The sequence below is a fragment of the Polyodon spathula genome, chromosome 33 (genome assembly GCF_017654505.1).
Source record: "Polyodon spathula isolate WHYD16114869_AA chromosome 33, ASM1765450v1, whole genome shotgun sequence".
NCBI classification, from domain to species: domain Eukaryota; kingdom Metazoa; phylum Chordata; class Actinopteri; order Acipenseriformes; family Polyodontidae; genus Polyodon; species Polyodon spathula.
The window spans coordinates 700001-722346 of record NC_054566.1 but is presented as its reverse complement, the minus strand read 5'-3'; the positions used below and the strand labels follow the sequence as shown (position 1 = coordinate 722346).

General features: G+C 39.8%; 2 protein-coding genes across 4 annotated transcripts in view; one reads left to right on the top strand and one right to left on the bottom strand.

Moving 5' to 3' along the window:
• Window positions 1-13640, bottom strand: part of LOC121303584 (ADAMTS-like protein 2) — a 54429-nt gene extending 40789 nt beyond the window's left edge. The window contains exon 1 of one of the 2 annotated variants that reach the window (XM_041234372.1): window positions 13341-13640. The gene's annotated coding sequence lies outside the window, so the exon portion shown is untranslated. The remainder of the gene's footprint in view (window positions 1-13340) is intronic. The other variant, XM_041234371.1, reaches the window with a different exon arrangement.
• Window positions 13641-20040: 6400 nt separating this feature from the next.
• The window catches only part of LOC121303588 (protein myomaker-like), a 9244-nt gene continuing 6938 nt past the window's right edge, over window positions 20041-22346 (top strand). For both annotated transcript variants that reach the window (XM_041234377.1, XM_041234378.1), the window contains exon 1: window positions 20041-20211. In XM_041234377.1, coding sequence (XP_041090311.1) covers window positions 20077-20211 — 135 coding nt within the window. In that variant the 5' untranslated portion in view covers window positions 20041-20076. The remainder of the gene's footprint in view (window positions 20212-22346) is intronic.

Sequence of the window (22346 nt, the reverse complement as noted above, 5' to 3'; positions counted from 1 at the left end):
ACCCACGTGAGCACCAGAATTAATGCAACACTCCATCAGGAATCTCCAGTGAAGACCGGCGACTTCGCAAAGCCAGGACTCGCACAGCCAGGACCATCACAGCCAGGACTCACACAGCCAGGACTCACACGGCCAGGACTTGCATAGCCAGGACCATCACAGCCAGGACTAGCACAGCCAGGACTCACACAGCCAGGACTCGCACAGCCAGGACTCGTACAGCCAGGACCATTACAGCCAGGACTCGCACAGCCAGGACTCACACAACCAGGACTTGCACAGCCAGGACCATCACAGCCAGGACTCGCACAGCCAGGACTCACACAACCAGGACTTGCACAGCCAGGACTCACACAGCCAGGACTCACACAACCAGGACTAGCACAGCCAGGACCATCACAGCCAGGACTCACACAACCAGGACTAGCACAGCCAGGACTCACACGGCCAGGACTTGCACAGCCAGGACGATCACAGCCAGGACTCGCACAGCCAGGACCATCACAGCCAGGACTCACACAACCAGGACTAGCACAGCCAGGACCATCACAGCCAGGATCAGCACAGCCAGGACCAGCAGAGCCAGGAATTGTACAGCCAGGATTAGCACAGCCAGGACTCGCACAGCCAGGACCCACACAGCCAGGACCAGCACAGCCAGGAATTGTACAGCTAGGAATTGTACAGCCAGGACTCGCACAGCCAGGACTAGAACAGCCAGGACTTTTGGATGAGCAAAAGTGCAGGGATACGAGACATCACAATGAGCAAGCAAGAACTGGCTTTCAGGGGGCACGATGAAGACACCAATTCCTCAAATAGAGGTAATTATGTGGAATTACTTTCTCTGATACTTTCTATGACAGTATGTTAAGCAATCACTTGTCAATAGCCACAGTATTCTTGGGTACCTCTAATAAGATTCCGAATGACTTGTTAAAATCTTCGGTGTCTCAGTTTTGCTAGGTGCAATAAAAAGGAGAAGTACAGGAAGCCAAGTACGTAGCTGTAATGGGAAACGTATGTGACTGACAGTGGCCTGAATGAACGGTTATTCTGTGAAAATTTGTTACACTTATTAAAAGAAAATAACAAGAAAAAGCCTTTAAAAAAGACTAAATTCCCTTTGGGCTTATTTAAAAAAAAAAAAAAAAAGATTCTATTGATTTAGCAGTATTACTATGCAGGACAGCCTCTATAAGATCGTTACCTTTAATAAAAATGTGAACAGGTTAATCTATCGATTAATCAACAATTATTCATGCCCATAGATTAACCAATCAATCTTATTGGCTAAGTATAATCTATTCCGTAAGGGTGTAGAATTAGGGGAGTGGAGTAATAGATATATCTTATAGTGTTAGATAATATATATTGTGTGTAAAATAATATATATATATATATATATATATATATATATATATATATATATATATATAGTATATATATGCTAATTTTGGTTCAATGGTTCTTTTTCAAAACAAGGCTCATCTTATAAAGAATCACTGCAGAGAGACAGATGATAGATATACATTAGATTAGGAAAGTAGTATTCAATGGAAAATTGAGAAATATCTAAACTTACATTTGGAGGAGGGTCCGTCTCCCCAAACACACATCTTCAGTTAGGTAGGCTTCTTAATATAAGCAAACAGAGCCTCTAGCTCTATCTGGAGTCTGGGTTTTCCTGGCACTAAATATTGGTGACAGGTGCCTTAAACTACCCAAAGAACACCTGGTGTTCATTAAACTCCCAGACACAGCTGGATCCTGGCCAGCTGCTAAACACAGGCTTCCACAGACAGTTCAGTCTGTCCAGGACCGCAGCAACCACTTACAACAGAGAGGCTTATTTACTGGGATCCTCAGCCTGTGGCCTCCCAATCAGACACTCCAGCACCCTACAAGAGAGCCCTCTTCAACCTGCTACCCCTCACTGGAGCCCCTTCAGGGTTCTGCAATCCAGCACTCTCAGTCTTACCCTGCTTGCAAAAGCATGAAAATATCAGGGTCCAAACTACATTAAGTAGGGAATTTCAGAGCTGTGCAGCGTGATGACTTAAGGTTTTGGCACCACAACTGTTTATGAGAGCTATGGACAATATAGGACTGGAGAGAGATTATAACTTATCACGAATCACCACTATTATACGCCATTACTTTATAGAAAAATACCTTGAAAAGTGTTTTGTTCTCTTCTTTTGCTTTTTATTCTTGAATACTTGAATATTTATACATTTTTGCTCTTTACTTTGCTGTCATCTGAGGTAGTCTCTGTGGTTTTTTCAGCTTAAACTAGTTTCATACACTACAGAACTCAAGGCGCAGGGGTACCCCAAGACCTGAAAAAATATGATTTAACAGATTTAACCAATCACAGAGTTGAAGGGACGGGTTTTCTGTGTTAAGCACTATAGAGGCTAAAACATTAAAAATGTTTTCAAAATAAGCCGTGTATTGGCGCAATCAAACACCTAATACTATATTTGCGCTGGCTACTTTATTAAAAAAAATATTAAGATTATTTTTGGGTATTATCATTCAGTTCATTTTTTGTCGTATTATTGTACTGTAATTGATATAGTACGTAATAGCTAAACACACAAAAAAGCGTATTCCTTTTGTTGTGAAAATATGTACACAGGTGTTTGTGAGAGATATTGGGGGTTCATGTATAGAGGCTGTAGGCCTTTAAGAAGAAAGGCATGATGGGATATCAGCAAAACATTTGTCACCTGACATACTAATGCTTAACTGTAGAGGTGCTGAATTATTACACTCCGGTTTCATGCAACAGTTATGATGGTGACCAAACGTGTGCGACTACTGTTGTGTAAAAAAAAAAATGGTTAAAATGAACAGTTGCATTAAAAAAACATAGAATACCAAAAAACTAAAATAGATGTGCATTAACAAAATGTCCTGAAAACAATTTAAATGAAGCAATAAGCTCAATAAATAAGCTAAAACGGAAGTGAAAAGGCTACCGTTTTTTTTTTCTCCAATAACCCTATGTTACCTTTCCCCAGTCGAATCATGGAGTGCCTAAATAAGCACGGTCATTTACCAGAATAAAAAAAACAATAATGAAAAAGAAAATGTAGAACATAAAAAAGCACAACCAGATAGAGTCAACGAAAGACAACACATCATTCAAATTCTTTGTTGTATTATATATTTGAGGTAAGACAAGTTTATTTTTCTGTTAAGTGCTCCTGGCTATAATGTTCTGCCATCCGGCTGTACAGTTTTCTTGGGGAGAACCCTGAAGCTGTAGTGTATCGTGACATATCCTAGGGGCTATGGATTGTTTGTAAAGGTTGTGATGGTGTATAATACTACCCAACCCTTTCTTACAGAAGAAGGAGGGCCAGGAAAAAATAACTTGGCTCAAAATTACAGACAAGCTAACCAGTCCTGGTTCGGGGTATTATATCAGTATGAGACACTGGAACTATTTAATTAGTGACAGTAGGGTTGCCTTGCCTATGAAGCAGTAGGCACACCATGATCAAATATGTACTGAGGAATGAAAGAATCCTGCATCGCCCCTACAAGAATCCTCAAAAATCACTGCAGCTAACTGGGTGCAGGTTCTTTGGCCCCTCCAACTGACAAGTGTTTTGCATAGGGTAGGGTGTAGGTTGCAGCCTGTGACTTATGCAGGGAGGAGTCTCCACCAAATAAAGGTATGGTTTTGGAATTGTAAAACAGGTAAGAACAAACAGACCGTATGCTTCTGACTAAGGGTAGCACTGGAAAGAAAATTGCCCGTCAATCTCGGAAACTGGGAGTCGACTAACAGCATGACGTGTGGGTTCAGATGGACAGAGGCGCAGTTGCTCCATTAACATAGAAATGGCATTGTTGAACATTAATATATATATATATATATATATATATATATATATATATATATATATATATATATATTTTTTTTTTTTTTAATGAATGAAGCAGTTTTAAAATGTAGTGTACAAACATCAGTGTTACAAAACAGTATGATCACAAAAAGAGCAGCACATTAACCAGACCTGAAAAGCTTGTTATTCAGTAAAACCAATAATAGCACACACTGCATAGCTGGAAAATGCTCTCTCATTCTGTAATTACTCTATTCTTGTTTTGTCATTAACCTTTGAGCCTGTTAAAATAGCCCAGATGTGTATCAAAAGAATGTTTTTTTTTTTTTTAGAAATAATTATAGGTATTGTTAAAAAAAAGCTCACATAGCAGCCACAACTCTGATATCAGCATTTATTTTTCAATATAACTCTCCCCATCCTCCCCAATTCTCTAGTCCAAGGTGACAAGATGATATTTTCAGCTAATGTCTTGATCTGACCATGAGTTCAGCTATGGTGCGATTTGATGGGGGGCATTAGGGGAATTCCCTAGCCCCCCCCCCCCCCCCCCCCCCCCAATAAAAGATTTTGAATTTACAGTGATTTCTTCAGGAAATTGTAAACATATTTCAAATTATAAATGTATGCTCCATCATTTTTACGCAAACAGACCGTAAGATCAGTAGCACATTGTATTAACACGATTTATGAAAAAAAAAAAAAAGGCATGGAGTTTGGTTTCACTGGAGCCGGATCATGAAGTTCAGCTGTATAAAGTGGATCAGGCTTGGATTCCACTCACCCGTCATTGTCATCCAACAGTAGTGCTGTATGCATCGTAGCAAGGCAAACTAAACAATACAAATCAAACTACATCCAAGTCATTCAGTTGCTGTATTTCAAACCGTTATTTTTTATTATTATCGGAAGTGCATACAATACTAAACCTGCTGAGTGACCCGCTGAGTCACCCACTGAGCAGAGCGGAAAAGGCCAAGATTAATAAAAATTAACTTCTGCAGATGAAGCTGGCAAAATCTGTATGTTGTATTATGTTCCATTTATTGTTGGTACACTCTGTGTATTTATCAGTGAGGTTATGTGCAACAACGCAAGTACTTGTCGTGAGTGTGTTTTAACATTATTTTAGTTGCTGTAAGCAAAGGTAGTTTCTCATATTGCCTTTTAATAATGTATCCATAGAAATAATAAGAACTGCATTTATCCTGCATGATGGCAGATTTGCCAAATGTGTGATTCCTAAAGGTTTTTTAGCAGTTGAGTCAGTGTAAATATGTAACTTAGTGATTCTCTTACCTGTTTAAATTGTGTACTACAGACTGTACTACGTACTGTATCAAGGCCATGATGTTTTGGTTTTTTGTCTATTTTATCCTCCCCACTGGAAATTTGACAAATCGCACCCTAAGTTTAGCACTTTTCTGCTGGTATTTTTACATACAATCGGAAAGGACAGAGAGGGTTGGCCCCTTCCTGTGAGAATGAGATGTCAAGGTCACCTATTCCAAAGAGTAAAGAGGTAATCAAATTAAACAAAAATAGCAACGCGGTCATTAGAAGTAGTACCATAAAAACACTAACTCAGTCTTGCAGGCAACAGAGTGGCTAACAGATATACTGTGACGGACAAGCCCAAAGCACAGACGCAGAATGCAAAGGTGCTCTTCTTATAAAGAGGGTCATAGTATCAAGTATGGTAGACTTCCTGTTAAGCGGAAAAAAAACAGATATAGGGAGGGGATCAAGTTGTTTTTAATTTCCAGAGGTATATCAGTGCGACAAAATGGTTGCAGTACGCAGTTGTAGGGGTGATGCAGTGCTCAAGACAATGACAGACAACAATGTACTGGTGAAATGGAGGTTTATTTTTGCAATCCAAAGTCTGATGACAAAGCAGTAAACAATAGTGATAACAGACAATACACAATGATTTGCGTATTGCTCTGTTTAATCCACAGGATGGCCCCGAAGTAACATTCCTGATATTTTAAACACCCACAAGTAACACAAACACGATCACAAGTCCACACTGAGTGCTATAGTGCTAGTGGTGCAAACACAGTTAATCGTGACACAAGTTGTATGTTTGGTGTTGGCCTTTAGTGACAGCTCCAGATCATGTTAGCCATCTCATAACAACAAATAAACAGTTTTTAGACATGACAAAACAAACAAAACACTCACGATTACAATACGGGCCTCCTTCCAGTTTAGTGTTAACCATAACAAAGGAACAGATCACCTCGCTACGACCCCTTATAGACCTTCAAGCACGCCCCATTGGTTAACGATTGCAACCGCCCCTCCAATCTACAGCTGCCACATCATTTCCCTTCTGGGTCAATGATTTAGTGTACCGTAGCTCCAAATGGCTGACTTCCACTTAACCCTGGGAATGAATTGTCTGGCCATCCAGTCCAGGGCACTCTGTTTTCCACGCTCCTCTTACAGCCCGGGAGAGAGATTTATCACCAAGAATCATTCTGTTGATTCTAGTTCTTAAGAGCTGGTAAATAGTAGAATAATGGTGGCAACAATATATAGCAAGACTTGTCCATCTAAAGTGATCGCAATCATATTTGTGCTGTGAAAATCTGGTTGAAACTAATTCTGTGTGTGAGCTGTGGTGTCGACAATCGGTTCCTTCGAGGTTTAAACGAGGACATGAACAGCACAGAGTTGAGAAGTGGTACCGTTTTTATTTTAAAAATGATAAAGGCGCTCCTCGTGGAGTGCAGGATGCGCCCTATAGCCTGGACGTCACCGGTTCGAGTCCAGGCTATTGCACTGCCAACCATGGATGGGAGCACCCAGGGGGTGGCATACACCTCTGAGCCCTGTAGTCTGGCCAGGCGCCTGTGGGCTTGCCTGTAAGCTGCCCAGAGTTGCGCTGTCCTCAAACGCTGTAGCTCTGAGGTGGCTGCATGGGTCTGCAATGTGAAAAGAAGCGGTCGGCTGACGGCACATGCTTCGGAGGACGTTTGTAGCAGTAAGCTGAGCCTAAAAATAATTGGCTATTCTAAACACTGAGATAAATTGTTAGGTAAAAAAAAAAAAGATTCTAAGTTTAATTAGGGCTTTCTGCTTCTTTTATGCAATAATACCTGTCATGTCTGATCAGTCGTGTTAGTAGCTTACCTGCAAATAAACCTTTGTCCTTGAAAAAAGTATTTCTTTCAAAGATAAAATACTACGGCTACACAAATCAAGCTGTTCAAAAGGCTCGATACAGTGGAGTGTTAAAATAGAAGTACATTTTGCATGTTACGTTTGATGTGTTAGTTCATAGAAAAGCTTGTGAGGCTTGGAACATCTGACAATTTGATAGAATCTAACTTATAGTACTTATGTCTCCATATATCTGGAAAACCATGTATCCAATTGTCATGAAACTCAATATTAACATTATTTAGCATAGAGGGATGGGGTGTGTCTGTCTGTTTGTACATCCGTCCATCTGTATGTAATGCTAATCGCTCATGAAATTGCCATGACACTTGGTAATTCTGTTTTGTACATATTGTTTTCTTAATCCTGCAATTTTGAATTTAAAGCAGTGGTGGGGGAGGTATGATACTGACATGCTTGTTTTGGAAAGCAATGCCGCTTGAGAATCAGGTGTTTCAGCTGTTGGTTTTAGCAATGACCCAACTGCATGATGATTTGTCTTTATTAAATTAATTGAAATGCTGTCCAATTATCATTATCAGCCTTTGTGTATTAACAGTGATATGTTTACTACAATAACTTGAGTACATTCAATCCCCCCCCCCCCCCCCCCCCCCCCAAAAAAAAAACAAGGTCCAGAAACCTATTGAAAAGCAGTTAGATCACAAATTTCTAAGTGGGTCAAATTTCGTGTGAAAAAAACATTTTTGAGTGGTCATCTGTTAGAGCCAGCTAACTGTGATTTAATCTTCCTGAGATCCTGGCTTCAGATTTGTACTGCACTGTGTTCTCAGCATCGTTTATCAACTCTTGCTCCACATTTAACAGAATTATGAGCTGTCTTGGACAATGAAAAAGAGGCAAGGAGCCTAAAAACGGCTATATTTCAAAATAAAAAGTGGGAGGTAGCCATGGTTATCTCTATGACGTAGGTGATGTGTAGTTTCTGGTGTTAGGTGATTGTTACAGGCTGCTGTTTTACTTTTAAGAAATAATCCCCAGACAACATTGTACACCACTACAACACTGAACACCTAGCCAAAGCCAAGTGATATTACCTGTATAAGTATACTTTTTTGTGAAATTCCATACATTTCCATTTTTAAAATATCAAAGATTATAATTCAAAACAGAGTACACATAATGCGTTTCTAGATTTGTGAAAGTGAGAAAATGTGCTTCATAGCTTGACACATGAACTTTTTTTCCTACCATTTAAAAACATTCAAAAGTAAACCTATGTGTTGGTGATTTCTAAAGGCTGGTAAAAGCAGCACGCCACTTAGACAAGGGACCTTAAAGACAGGTTTTACTGTACCCAGTTTAGTAATGTTTCAAGTTGGGTAACCTGATGTATGCCCAATTCCATTTTCTTATGCAGCAGTTTCCCACAACCAGCAGCTCAGGAGACCTGAAAGTCAGTGGGCATCCTACAATCCCAGGACCAAGCCTATTGCCTCTTTGCACCCAGGAACGCAAGAGCAGATGTCATTGAGCTATAGGCCTCTGGAGGACAGACCAGCCCTGCAGGTGATCGCTTGAGCTCAAAGGAGACTGACCGTTATAGCGTAATGAGGAGAAACAGTCCCAGACTGTTCTGCCTCTGTAACCAGAAGGGGCACCAGAGCGACACTCTCTCTGGAATCCACAACAAAGACCGACACAGCCTGGACACGTACTTGCTCATCACCCGACTGTGCTTTTATCGGGTAAGCCACTCAGGGACACTTCATACAGGTTATTTTGTGACTTAGAGCAGGGGAGAGAGAGAGAGAGAGAAAAGGATGGGCCAACTTCAATTGAGAGAGCCTTCCTTATGGAGTCGAGACTTGCCCTATCAGCCGCTGGGCCCCTAAAAACACAGAGTCCTCTGATTTCTTGGAGAGTCTTTATAGGCTCGGCCTCACAACTGGGTCCAAGTTAGTGACCGGATTCGACCCTCAGAGGACGGATCTGCTAATACGAAGCCTTGACGTTGTATGAGGGCCACGTCCCAGGAGGATAAAGGAGGAAGTAAGACAGAGCCTTCTTTCAGAATAGTGTGACTAGTGGTCCCTTCTGACCGCACAAAGAACCTGTGAAGTTATGGGAACAAACAAAATAAGTAAACAATTAATTGGTTAAGGGAACTAGCTGTGTGATGGCCATCTGTTCATCGGAGAGGAAATAAAACCCTCTGTTCGGAGGAAAACCTCTGGTGGTCCTGGTGGAGAGGGAGCCTCCACTCCGGGCACGCTAGCTATAGACTGATGTGCTGCAGTGATATTGGATGGCAGCGATCGGATGTAGGAGTTGACTGCTGAAGCGGACCATTGTTCCATTGTTTTGATCAGTTGATGGCTGATGTGGGCTCCTGATGGAGTGTATGGTGTGGAATTGGGAAGAAAGACCTGCTCTGGTCACAAGAGCGGAGAGGTGGGAAGAGAACCAGTGTCTTGTAATGATGCTTTTGGGACAACTATAGGAAGTATGGAAGGAAATATAGGGGGGTCCTTGGTGATTCCTCGTACTTCTGGGATGGCTGCATTATTGTAGATGCTTGGAAAATGGCAAGCTTGGATGATGAAATTGTGGGAAACTGATATGCAAACAATTGAAGATGAGCTGCTGGAACTTCATTTGTTGATTGTTCCAGTGTTGCAGTAAGGTGTATCACATTCTGATGTCTTTTCTTGCTTTTAAAGATACTTTTACATGAGAATCAAGGTTTTTTTGCAGTTGAGGCGAGAGCGAGAAGCCACAATATGAATGTTCTGCCTTGGGAATAATGCAAATTGTGAAATTGACGTGGCCGAGGGGAGATAAAAGGTTGCGTTTAGAGATTGATTTTGATACTTGGAAGTTGTTAATGAGCTGACGACTGCGCTCCAGTATTGTTGAATGGGAGGCTTTTGGATTTGACAGTGTCCCGGGTGATTCTGAGCAATTCTAGTCATGTTGCTGGGCTGATGGTTTATCTTAAGAGTGGGACACCTACTGAAGAAAACGGGGATAGCAGTTTGGAGACAGCTTGAGCGAGGCGGCGGCAAAGGTGGGGATATAAGGAAAAAGCAAGTGAAAAATTCAGCCTTGCCGGGGTATAATCAAAATTATGAAAATATCTTTAGTTCAGTAACAGTGATTATTGGAAGTGTACAGGATGGGAAAGTCTAGTAAAATAGCAGTGTGAAGCCTGTTTCCAAATATTAAACTTTACATAAACAACAACTCAGCCATTTATTAGTACTTGCAAACAATCTAAATTAGAACTGTACAAAGGTACTGTTGTTCCCTTTCAGAAAAATAAAATGAAATGAGCTTGGAAAATAGCTTTGAGAATCTAGCCCTCAATGTTACACAAATATCAAAAGTAGAAACCATATGTGATCGCTGGAATGATTTCTGACTACATATACTTGCTGTGGACCATTGAGGGTGGCTGGTGCCTGGTTGTAGGACAGAATGTCAGCTTTGGGGACCAGAAGTGCTGAACCAATGGCGGCCATGATTGGAGTGGCAAATACTGGGCTTGAAATAATGGAGAAGCAACCAGTTTATCATCACCATTTATCATTGAGCAGTGTATTAACTGAAGCAATTGAGACGGCAATGAGGTGAATGAGGGACTTCTTGTCCTCGAAAATGTTGTTATGAAGCTGAAGGAACAGCTGTTCAGGTGCGTCTCCTGGTTGTTGCGCTGCTGTACTGGAGAGGAGGCGATGGCCATGATAGGAGAGGAGGGGCTGCTGCAGCCTGTGCTGGGACTCTGGGTAAGCACTCTTGTGAGAACAAGGCAATGTGGGTGTAGCAGATATAAAGGTACAATTATTATTGAGCAACGCCATACGCTTGCTTCCAGCCAAGATGTTGATATTGTTGTGATGCAGGGTTTTTAAGAGTTTGGCAAGTGGCCAATCCATACAAAATAGCTGCTCCAGAGGCTGAGCCTGCTGGTGGGGGCATTCTGATCTCCGTAGTGCTGGGGGGAGCAGGTCTGGTTGCTGGGTAGAGGTCTGCATTAGAAGAAGATGGTACTGAGCTTCGTTCAGAGAAATGAATGAGATAGAGAAATGAATGAGATATTTTGAGGAGAATCTGGCAGGGAGGTTTCCTGTTTTTTTGTGCAGAGAACAGGTCGCAGCGTATGCAAAAAAGCTAACAGAAGAGAAAGAGTTGAGCTGTGACTGTGTTTAAATAGGGAGTCAATGATGACAGACAGGTGAAATTAAGAAATAGCGAATTTCACCAAAGTTATCTTTAATTGTATGCAAATCTGAAGACATTGAAAAAGGCCTGTATTCAAAATGTTTATCATTGAATCTATTACGTTTCTTTTACTATTTCTAAATCCAGCCCTATTCAGTGTTATAATAATTATGAATGATAAAAACAACTCCAGAAGTGTATTTGTGTAACATTTTACTCATAGCTGCAGTATATTTGAATCACACTGTGATGTAGTGGCAAGAAAAAGAAAGCATTTAGGAGAAATGTGAACAACCTTGACTGTCAGCAAGATTTCTGATAAAGCCAAGCGCATAAACTATGGAAGAATAAACTATGGAATAATGTACAGTAGTACTAAAAAACAAGTCTCTTTGTCAATGTCTTTCATGTTATGATGGTGAAATATAAAGACTTTTAGTTGAAATGTTTATTTGATAGTATTTCATATTACAGGGCATACATGACTATGTAATAGCATGGTAATAATGGGTTACTACCAATGGTTTCTGCTATGACATGGTAACTACTGGTGGAATAAGTGTATAATTCCAAGGAAATGTCCATGTTACTGAGTAACCATTGGTAATTACAGTTATTATAATGTAATTACATGTCTATTCATGTGCTGCTGTTTATTTGATTTGTTAATTGAAAACTCATATTGAAGCTATCAGTCTGCTTGTAGTATTATACTGTAGTAGATACATGTGCTACGTTTTCATAAGAGTGGCATCTTTCTCTCTAAGTACATTGTCAATCACAGGGAAAATGATTAACATTGTTCCTTTGCAGACAAAGAACATTTAAAATCAGCAGTTTAACATGCTACAGTCTCCCTCTTAATGCCCTGGCATGACCTCCCTGGATCACTATAGTTCACACACAGCTGAGTATCTGCTTGTGAAAAGAAACGTTCAGAATCTTTGCTGACGGCTATTGAATAGCTTCGTAGTCCCTGTGTTTGATTGAGTTGAAGTGCCTTCTTTACTGTGTTTGTCTCCAGTGACCATAAATGCTCTAAAGCCCAGACTGGCTGCCTCTCTTTACAAAATGTTCATCAGCCTTGCTTGATATGATTGATTTGTAGAGGTAGGTGTCGATGACAAACCCACAGCACCATATCATTTAATGGGATAGATTCTCAAAGCTGTTTACCCCAATTTAATATAAAGAAAAAAATGCACCAAATATATCAAAACTAAATTTAAATCAGGGGCTGTAAGTCTTACATGGTGTATTATTTGATTCAGAATGTTATTGGGGTTTTGTTTTTCTTTCCTTTCAGAATCATGCTAATGATTTGGTGTAAGCTCTTTGAGAGTTTCTTCATGTGATGACTTTTTGTTGGGGAAATGATAGTGAAGATGCGCTGTCCCATATAATGCCATCAAGTTGCAGTTTTACATTTCTACAATCTGCTTAGGCTACCAGGTAACTACAGGTTGCACAGTTTTGGACAGGAGAAAACAGCATTGCTACAAATGGGAGTAGCACCCCCTGCTGGTTCTAATGGCCCCTTACAACAGCAACAGGAGATTTGAGGAAAGAAATCTGTACTTGACATACTGGCCAACTTTGAAACAAATACTGCATATACAGATTTTTCTTTAAAAAAGATTGATTTTTAATGTATTGGTTCTGTAAGAGTATAGTATTTAAAAATATAAAAAATATATATATTTGTTAATAAAATTTAAATAAACGCATTTTTCATAACTAAAATTTGATTCCTTGGCGAATCATCTATAAACCTGATATTGCCACAGCAGGTTCATAAGATACAACATTTCTAAAATACAGATGTAAAAAGTAATGTAAAAACTAATTTTATATTTCAACTGCAAGCCTTGGCTCCTAAATCAGCAGCAGGGTATTTAAACACCAGTTTCACCTTCACTTTCCTGCCCACTGCTAATCCACTCCAGGGTTTTAGAGTGCCTCTCTGTGTGTTTCATAAACAAAAAAAGTTTTGAAAAACAGCTCTGAGAAAGCACAAAGCTAAGATTTACTTGTGCTAAAAATATGCCTTATTTCGTGAATGGAGAAAGGAAAGTTTAAGAGACAGAAACAGACTCAGAATCTAAATATTTACTCACTTACCTACACAGCAGACTGTTGGTTTAGAAGAAAAGCAAGACTTGGAAGAGGCTTATTTGGAAGCTGACTTCTTTGTTTTTGCCCAGCAAGCTGTTAGAGTGCAAGGTGCAATCCTGCATCCCTTTCTCCCAAAATAGTAGGCAGGAAAGAAAGTGGCAGAAGGCACAGGAACGCCTATAAAAACACAGCCCCAGTGCCAAGGCTCAGGCTGCTGATTCCTTGGAGTCGCACAGAGCCCTTGTGACTTTTCCAGCCAAGCTCTCCGGCTCTAAGTAGAGCTCCCAGACAGACAGGGAGGAAGTGCAGTTTCCCAATGAAAACCCAGTCAGCCACTCAGCTCCCCTGCTCCCCACTCCCAAAGCAGACCTCCTGCCTTCACATCCCTAATCTCACCTCTCAAATCTCTTTTCCAAAACACTGCATCTCTATATCCCAGCCTTAAAAATCCATCTCCAAGCCACTGAAGTTTATATTCCCTGATCCAATGTTTGCCCTGAGGACCACAAATGTCTGGTTTCCATAATAATAAAAAATCACATACAGAAATAAAACCTGTATTACAGGAATAAGACCAAACTAATGAGGTAATTGTCCAATTTCAATTCTACCAGTCCTCATGCCTCTCATTTTCTGAAGTTCAAAACCAGATCAGGCCACAAGTGAATTCACAGGGGAAGCTCCCATTGCACCTGTTGGAATTGTGCTTGATCTGAGACCATGCTACAGTCCTTCACCTTTCATGATCACTAAATTCACAACTTTTATAGATGTGCTTAGTGATGATTTTCTACTGCTGATTTTTGGTATCAGGGCTGTATCACATTGATGTATAGTGAGACTACAGTGATGACTGGTTCTGGGACATCCCTTTATTAGGTGGCATGCTCATGGCTCTCTATTTTGCCATTTCACTGGAACTCATTATATGTCAGAACACAAACAACACACTATCTTAACTATGGATCTTGAGGGGAGGATTACTCTAATCTTGGGTGGGCCCTAGGAAACAGAGCTTAAGTACTATACTTTGAATTATGAACAAGTGTCTCTAAGCCCCCATATACAAGGAGAAAGGAGACTTACTATATGGTGTTATGGTGATAGATGGAAACTTGTTTTAATCATTTGCCAAGGTTGGGAGAATGTATCCAGCCAGATTTGAATGACCAGTATTGGGATTGACATGTGAACAAAAGAAAAGTTACAAACAAGACTTGGCTCATCAATCCGGTATTGTCCTCACAGCAGTCAGGACATTAGTTTAACATCTAATTTTAAATTCATGCCTGCCCAAGACCTACCTCCAGCCTGGTTTGCTTGGCTCTAATCTGTGTTTTCATTGCCACAAGCCCTTTTCTGAACACCATTCTCCATGAGCATGCTGCTGCAATGATTACCCTCCCATTCCTCTGCAAAGCGATTCATTCAGGTCTCAGAGAGGATGGGTAGTAAGGCACTGTCAGGGCAGGCTGAGTGAGCACAAAACAAGCACAGACCTCGAGGGCCAAAACCATAAACCTCTTTAGAAAAGTTAAGATATAAAAATGCAACCTTGTGGAGAACAAAAAATCTAAAATAAAATATTATTAATATTTTTTATGTTTGTTACTGATTCTTTATATATTTAATAATAATAATAATAATAATAATAATAATAATAATAATAATAATAATAATAATAATAATAATAATAATAATAATAATAATGAGTCACAGTACTTTGTACAGGTTTTACAAGATTGAGCTGTGCTAAAAGATCAACTATTACTAAATGTTTTGCTGTTTACAATGATTCTGAATAGTTGTGGTTTTAACTGGCTGCTCTCTTGGGTGTTGGTCTATGTGGTTTTGCCATTTTTGTTTTGTTTCTTTGCTGCTTCTTTGTGCGATAATAAACTATATCTCTGTGACTTCAATTTTATTGAGTTAGAAATGGAGGATGCTGCTTATTTCTACATCTAGGCTATGGAGCCTTGTTAATAATCCAGTTCCAAAAGGTTACAAGAGAACATTGTTCACACCATTAACTGCTCCCTCAGGACTGGAATTGTACCATAAGTATAAAAAACAGCTGTTACACCTATATTTAAAAGAAATGATCATAAGATCAAAATCTCTTTGGCAAATTATTGGCTGGTTGCTCAGTTTCCTTTACTAGTCAAAATAAGAGCAAATGTAGCAACCGGGAGGAGCTCTCATTATTTTCAGTCAGGGTGGGATCAGTCAGGCGGAATACCAGAAGGAAATAAACTAAGACCACATCAATATGCAGGGCAATGAACATCATTTTATTAAATACAGGTGGTTAACTATATTTAACAAACAGGACAAGTCTAGAATACATTGTCATGGCATGGGGTTTGCACTGTTCAATTAAAACATGCATGCAAAACATGCATCAATTAAAACATGCATGGTCAATTATAATTAAAAAAACAGTGCAGTGCTGCTCGAAACAACTGCGGAGATGGGCTTACTAAAAACAATAATAAAACTAATACTTTAAAATCTCCCCATCTCCATCACTCCTCTAAAACCCCAATGCCTTTAAAATACTCACTTCTAAAACTGTTAAAACACACACACACAAAGATTGAGGGAGACAGGAAGCACAGCAGGAGCCTCGCTCTAAATGTGGGCGGCTGTTTCTTTCATTTTTCTCCCCAACCCACCGCCGAACACAAACAATTCGAATTCCTTCTTTTCTCCTGCTGACTATGCCTCCCACCTCCACTCCAGACAAACCCGGGTTCACATCAACGACAAAATCCAATCTCTCAAACGGATGAAACCAGGAACTTTTACACCAGGTGCTGAGCTTCTTCAAATCATTCAATTAACACCTATGGGGGCTGAGAACACGAGAGCATCAACGTGCGAGTGAGATCTGTGCAAATCTACAAGTAATGTGCCAAAATTAAACATGCTTTATAAACGTGTTCAAATAAAACAAACTAACTAACAGTAAATCAAATCTGACAAATTCATAACGTGAATATACTACAATAACAAAATCAAACGTGCCTAAATAAAGTGAGGTAGGTCACCCAGTTACACTTAGATCCCATTCCATCCTACCCACATTTTAGTCTGCTCTCATGAAAACTTATAGCACTGAATCCATCAAGACCAGGGTTATGAATAATACATCCTCTAACAAAAGCACTCATTGCTGCTGTCTCGTTCATGCATGTTAATATGTTTAACTATTTCTCTAGTTCAGTTGGGATCTTTCCAATTGAAATCCAGTCAGACCGTTTTTATAAAGCCTGATAATCGCATGCTTTGAAACCTATTCTTACCTCAATTTAGCGGTTGTTTATGAGCTACTGGCTATGAGCTACTGGCCTCTGGAGGACAGATGCTAGCCCTGCAAATGTTCACGTTGAGCTCACTGCTCACCTGGACAGTAGAGCCCGCTGTAGCACAGGAGAAACAGGCCATGAGGCAATGTGACAGTCCCTGTGGAATCCCCAGCCAAGATCAGCAACTTCACACAGCCAGAACTTAAACTTGTATTCCCCTGACTGTTTGACTGTATGACTCGCTGTTCACACCACATGACCACACCTTTACCGGGCTAGCTTCTCCGGGAGCACAAGTCTATTTTTAAGACAAGTTTCAGCTGAATCAATGCAATGCAGAAGGCCGCAGTTGAGAAGGGAATGCATTCCACTGTTGAACTTAATACAATTTAACAATTGTTACATTTAGGGAGGTATGGGTTTGAAACTCAGGAGTTAACTAATGTATTATTCATTCTTCGTCTAGACATTTTCTGTTTTGTTCATCACATCCTAAAAAGCTTGAAGCACCCCTGTGGCTTCACTATAGCTTTCAGAATTGTGTATAATTACCACATACATCTGCTACACCAGAGTATAATCATTACCAGCCCCACTGCACCCCTCTACCCTAATGTTAGAAATACCACATTATTCCTTGCAGTGTTTCTCACTGGTGTATTTCGTACACCTAGAGGCTGGGGACAGCTTCATGGTTACACTCTGGTGTACCAGAGGAACTTGAAAGCTACTGTATAAGGTCACAGGAGTGCTTTAAACTTCAGGATTTAACAAATTCACTGAAATTGATCCATATTGATTAAAAACAGCAATAATCCATTAGCTTAGACAACTCTGACATTTTACACCCTTGCTTTTTAAAGTAACTGTCTGAATCTTTTCAGAGCCACTGTATCTAAAGAGGAGATTTCTATGCAATACTTTCGTTCTCCATGCTCACATTTGATTACATTCTTAATCATCTAAAAACATCGCCTCTGTTAGACCCTAAAAGCCTAAAGTTGTCTCGTTGCATCATTGCTAGATTCATTTCAATTAAAATTGCCCACAAATCAAACGTGACACTAAGAAAATACTGTACCACCTGGTCAGAGTGCATGAGAAAGGGTTGGAATTGACCACATCTCAGATTCACCAGAAAAAGCAGTGTTGCGGGTGGAACTGTGGAACCTGTGAGTCTCTGTATTAGTGAAGGCAGTCCCGGTCCCCAGGAGGGTCTGGTTACAGAGGCTGACCCCATCCCCAGGGTGGGAGTGCCTTCACAGAGGGTACATTGTGTTCCAGCAGGCCCACTGCAGAGGAGGAAGGGGGAGCGACAGGTGGGACAGCTGGGCAGCCTGGAATGGGCTCCTGACCACACCCACATCACAGCACACAGTTTCATAATGCCATTCCTACAAAATCATAGCAGAATGCACTGAGACAAGCATGCCTCCCATGGCTGAGGGTTTTGAAAAAGCTGCGGTTCAGGTTGTGTTAATTGTCGATTTCACTATGTAACACAATTTTTGTTCCTGGGTAGTAAGTGTTATTTCCTAATTGCTTTTTGGCTTACACCAAACATTCATTTTAAATTGTTCTTAAATGTAATTTATGTTGATAACATCAAACATGTGGACATCATGTTCATGTTTTTATTTAAAACACACTCTCTTTGAATAAAACACCAATTACACAGTGTAACAATTTTTTTTTTTTTTTTTTTGTTCCTGGGTAGTAAGTGTTATTTCCTAATTGCTTATGCCTCAAAAGTATAGAAAATGGCTATTATTCCCCACAAACTTTGCTTTTGTGACCAGGACAGTGATATTTCAAAATATCACTATTTCCAATGGAAAAACGGGCAAATGTGTGTCTTTTCATTCACATAAAGTCAGAAAAAAACAACATATGAATCCAAATTAACATGTAGTTATACTAAAGTAATACAAAAATGACTACAAAAGATTTAGAAGTGAGTAGTTTTTCGAGATTTACGATAAAACTGTAAATACAGTATAATCGTAAATCTCGAAAAACTACTCCCTTCTAAATCTTTTGTAGTCATTTTTGTATTTTCTGACTTTATGTGAATGAAAAGACACACATTTGCCCGTTTTCCCATTGGAAATAGTGATATTTTTAAATATCACTGTCCTGGTCACAAAAGCAAAGTTTGTGGGGAATAATAGCCATTTTCTATACTTTTGAGGCATAAGCAATTAGGAAATAACACTTACTACCCAGGAACAAAAAAAAAAGAAAAATTTGTTACACTGTGTTTTTAACCGACTTCTGTGCCTCGTTTGATTTCACATTTCCATAAATGAGATGTCTTGCCAGAACTCATTGTGGGTGTCTTTTGAAATTCAGCACAATGTAACATTAAAGCTTTACTATCACATGTTTCCAAGCCCACCTTGGTTTTGACTGGTCTCATTGCTGTCAGCAACCACACACTGCAGAGAAGCAAACAAAAAGGCAAACCCAATGCATGACTTTATAGATAATGTGTACAAATCCAAGGGTTCTGATGAGGTTGTATAATGCACTGGTGTGTTTACTGAAATTTCAATCACACTTCCCAATTTTGGTTAAACCATTTGTTTCTGTGAATGGCTTTTAGGAGCTCTAAAGCAACTTTTTAAACTTTTAATACTTGGAGGTGGTACAGATTTGTAGTAGCACCGAATAGTCGACTTGACATCTAGTTGAATAGAAAAGTGACAGTCGATCTCAGAAGCTGGTAGTCGATTAATCGTTCGTCACGTGACTGTGAAGTAATTGTGAAGCATAGTGTGAAGGGAAGTGTAGTTGTGGTTGAAATCCATTAACATACAAATGACATTTTAGAACATTAATACATAGTTTTTTTAAAAAATCCAAGCTGTTCTAAAATTTAGAGTACAAACAGCAAAGTGTTACAAAACAAATAGAGCAGCAGACATGAAATACATGTGTTTAAAGTGTCGACTAGTCAACCTGTTGGACTATTTTTTTATCTCACTTGTTCGACTCAAATTAGCAGTCGTTCTACCCCTAGTGAAGATGTTGCTAAGCAGTACATTTATAGTTACATTTTGGTAAGGGTGCTGACTTGTTCACCTTTTTCCAGTGTGGAAGGACATCCTGTAATTAACTGGCTTTTCCCCAAATACCCCTGAACTGTCTTTGATTCAGAGGGATGCCTTGAATTTAAAGGGACTCAGGAATGGACTGCTGTGGCTACAGCCAGCGTGTGTTTGAGCTCAGCCCTTCAGCAGCTGCTGTGCCCCAATGCACCACCATATAAAGGACCCAGTGTCAGGCATTTAAATTTTAAAGGTCTGTCCGGGACAGCTGTTTGCCAGCACTCCTCAACACACACATATACAAAACCACACACGCTCAGTCCATCGCTGGAGTTGCATTTTCACAAGCTGGGTAGAAGACTCTGCTTCATCTGTTTTCCCAGGATGGGTTCAATAATTGCCAAAATGCTGTTGCCCACTGTTAGCAGCTTGGCGTTCATGCCGGCGATCAGTGTGGCAGCCAAACGGGGCTTTCATATGGAGGCAATGGTGTACTTCTTCACAATGTTCTTCATTGCGGTAAGGACAAATACACTTATTACCAAAACCTCCATCTCTATACTAATATGGATGAGACAGTGTTTGTCAAATTGACTTAATGAATGTAAAATTGTTACATTTATTGTTAAATGTTAGTATAATATTCCTAGTCTAGGAACATCCTGTGAACCCTATTGTTACTATGACTGCTTAGCCAAGGTGACCATAAGACAGGTTTTAACATTATAATGCACCCCAGGACCTTTACCTGTATAATGCAGAGAACTGCACTGTACTCTACTGTAAATATCAAAGGTAGAGGGTTGAATGTGTTACAGCATTTTCTTATTACAATGGGGCAGAAGAACATTGCACACAACATGACAGGCTGCCATGGGGTTATTCAGATTATTATTATTATTATTATTATTATTATTATTATTATTATTATATTATTATTATTATTATTACTACTCTTGATCAAGGTTTTATTGTACTGTAAGGTGACAATACAGTTCTTATGTCAGGTGAAAATGAAAGTAGCCCTTTTTAAACAACGATAGTTAGAGGGGGGTCAGGGTGTTGTATTGAAGTTCATAGTGCAGCGGAATATTTGTGCTTGTAGATCCATTCCTTATTGGTTTGTAACACTTGGTCTGTGCATTCCTTTTGTGCAGCTGCTTATTAACAAGCTGTCTATGTGGGACTGTACTCATGTGCACTGTTCATTAACAAGCTGTCTATGTTGACTGTACTCATGTGCACTGTTCATTAACAAGCTGAATATTGTGTTCAGTTCTGGTCACCTCGCTATAAAAAAGATATTGCTGCTCTAGAAAGAGTGCAAAGAAGAGCGACCAGAATTATTCCGGGCTTAAAAGGCATGTCATATGCAGACAGGCTAAAAAAATTGAATCTGTTCAGTCTTGAACAAAGAAGATTACGTGGCGACCTAATTCAAGCATTCAAAATTCTAAAAGGTATTGACAGTGTCGACCCAAGGGACTTTTTCAGCCTGAAAAAAGAAACAAGGACCAGGGGTCACAAATGGAGTTTAGAAAAAGGGGCATTCAGAAAAGAAAATAGGAGACACTTTTTTACACAGAGAATTGTGAGGGTCTGGAATCAACTCCCCAGTAATGTTGTTGAAGCTGACACCCTGGGATCCTTCAAGAAGCTGCCAAACGAGCAAGATGGGCCGAATGGCCTCCTCTCGTTTGTAAACTTTCTTATGTTCTTATGTTCTTATGTGGGACCGTACTCATGTGCACTGTTTATTAACAAGCTGTCTATGTGGGACTGTACTCATGTGCACTGTTCATTAACAAGCTGTCTATGTTGGACCGTACTCATGTGCACTGTTTATTAACAAGCTGTCTATGTGGGACTGTACTCATGTGCACTGTTCATTAACAAGCTGTCTATGTAGGACTGTACTCGTGTGCACTGCTCATTAACAAGCTGCCTATGTGGGACCCTACTCATGTGCACTGTTTATTAACAAGCTGTCTATGTTGACTGTACTCATGTGCACTGCTCATTAACAAGCTGTCTATGTGTGTCTGTACTCATGTGCACTGTTGAAGTGCAATCCTGACTGTTACTTTCTCCATTCAGTTAGACAGTGCTGTGCTAAAGGAAATACGCAATAAAAGGGATATTAGAGAAGAGAATGAAATGAAACTGTAATGTTGAATCCTGTCAAGTGAAAGTGGCAGTCGAAGACAAGAGTCAGATCACTTGACTGCTTGATCACACATATGGAGACAATAGAAATCTTGGTATTTTTGGAACAGTGTAGCTGTACAATCAAGGAAAAGTCACTTTTTGTTGTGGTTGTTGTTTGTTGTCATTTTCATTTAAAATTGTACTACTTGGCAGTAAAAACTTCCCTGTACAGTTGTACCAAATTGTGTTGAATTTGTGTTTTAATTTAACCCATTAAAGGGTACATAAGGACCTAATTGTGCTACATGTTTCCTGTGTTGCTATAATTGTTTTAATTTTTTTTTTTACATTTTGACTAATTTTTTTAACTTTTAATTGCATTCCCTGCACTCAAGATGGTTTCACATGTATCTGCATAGACCTCCCATGATTTCCTATCATCCTCCTGCTCACTGCTAAATCCATCTCAGTTACATATGTGAGCAGGAGGATGATGGGAAATGTAG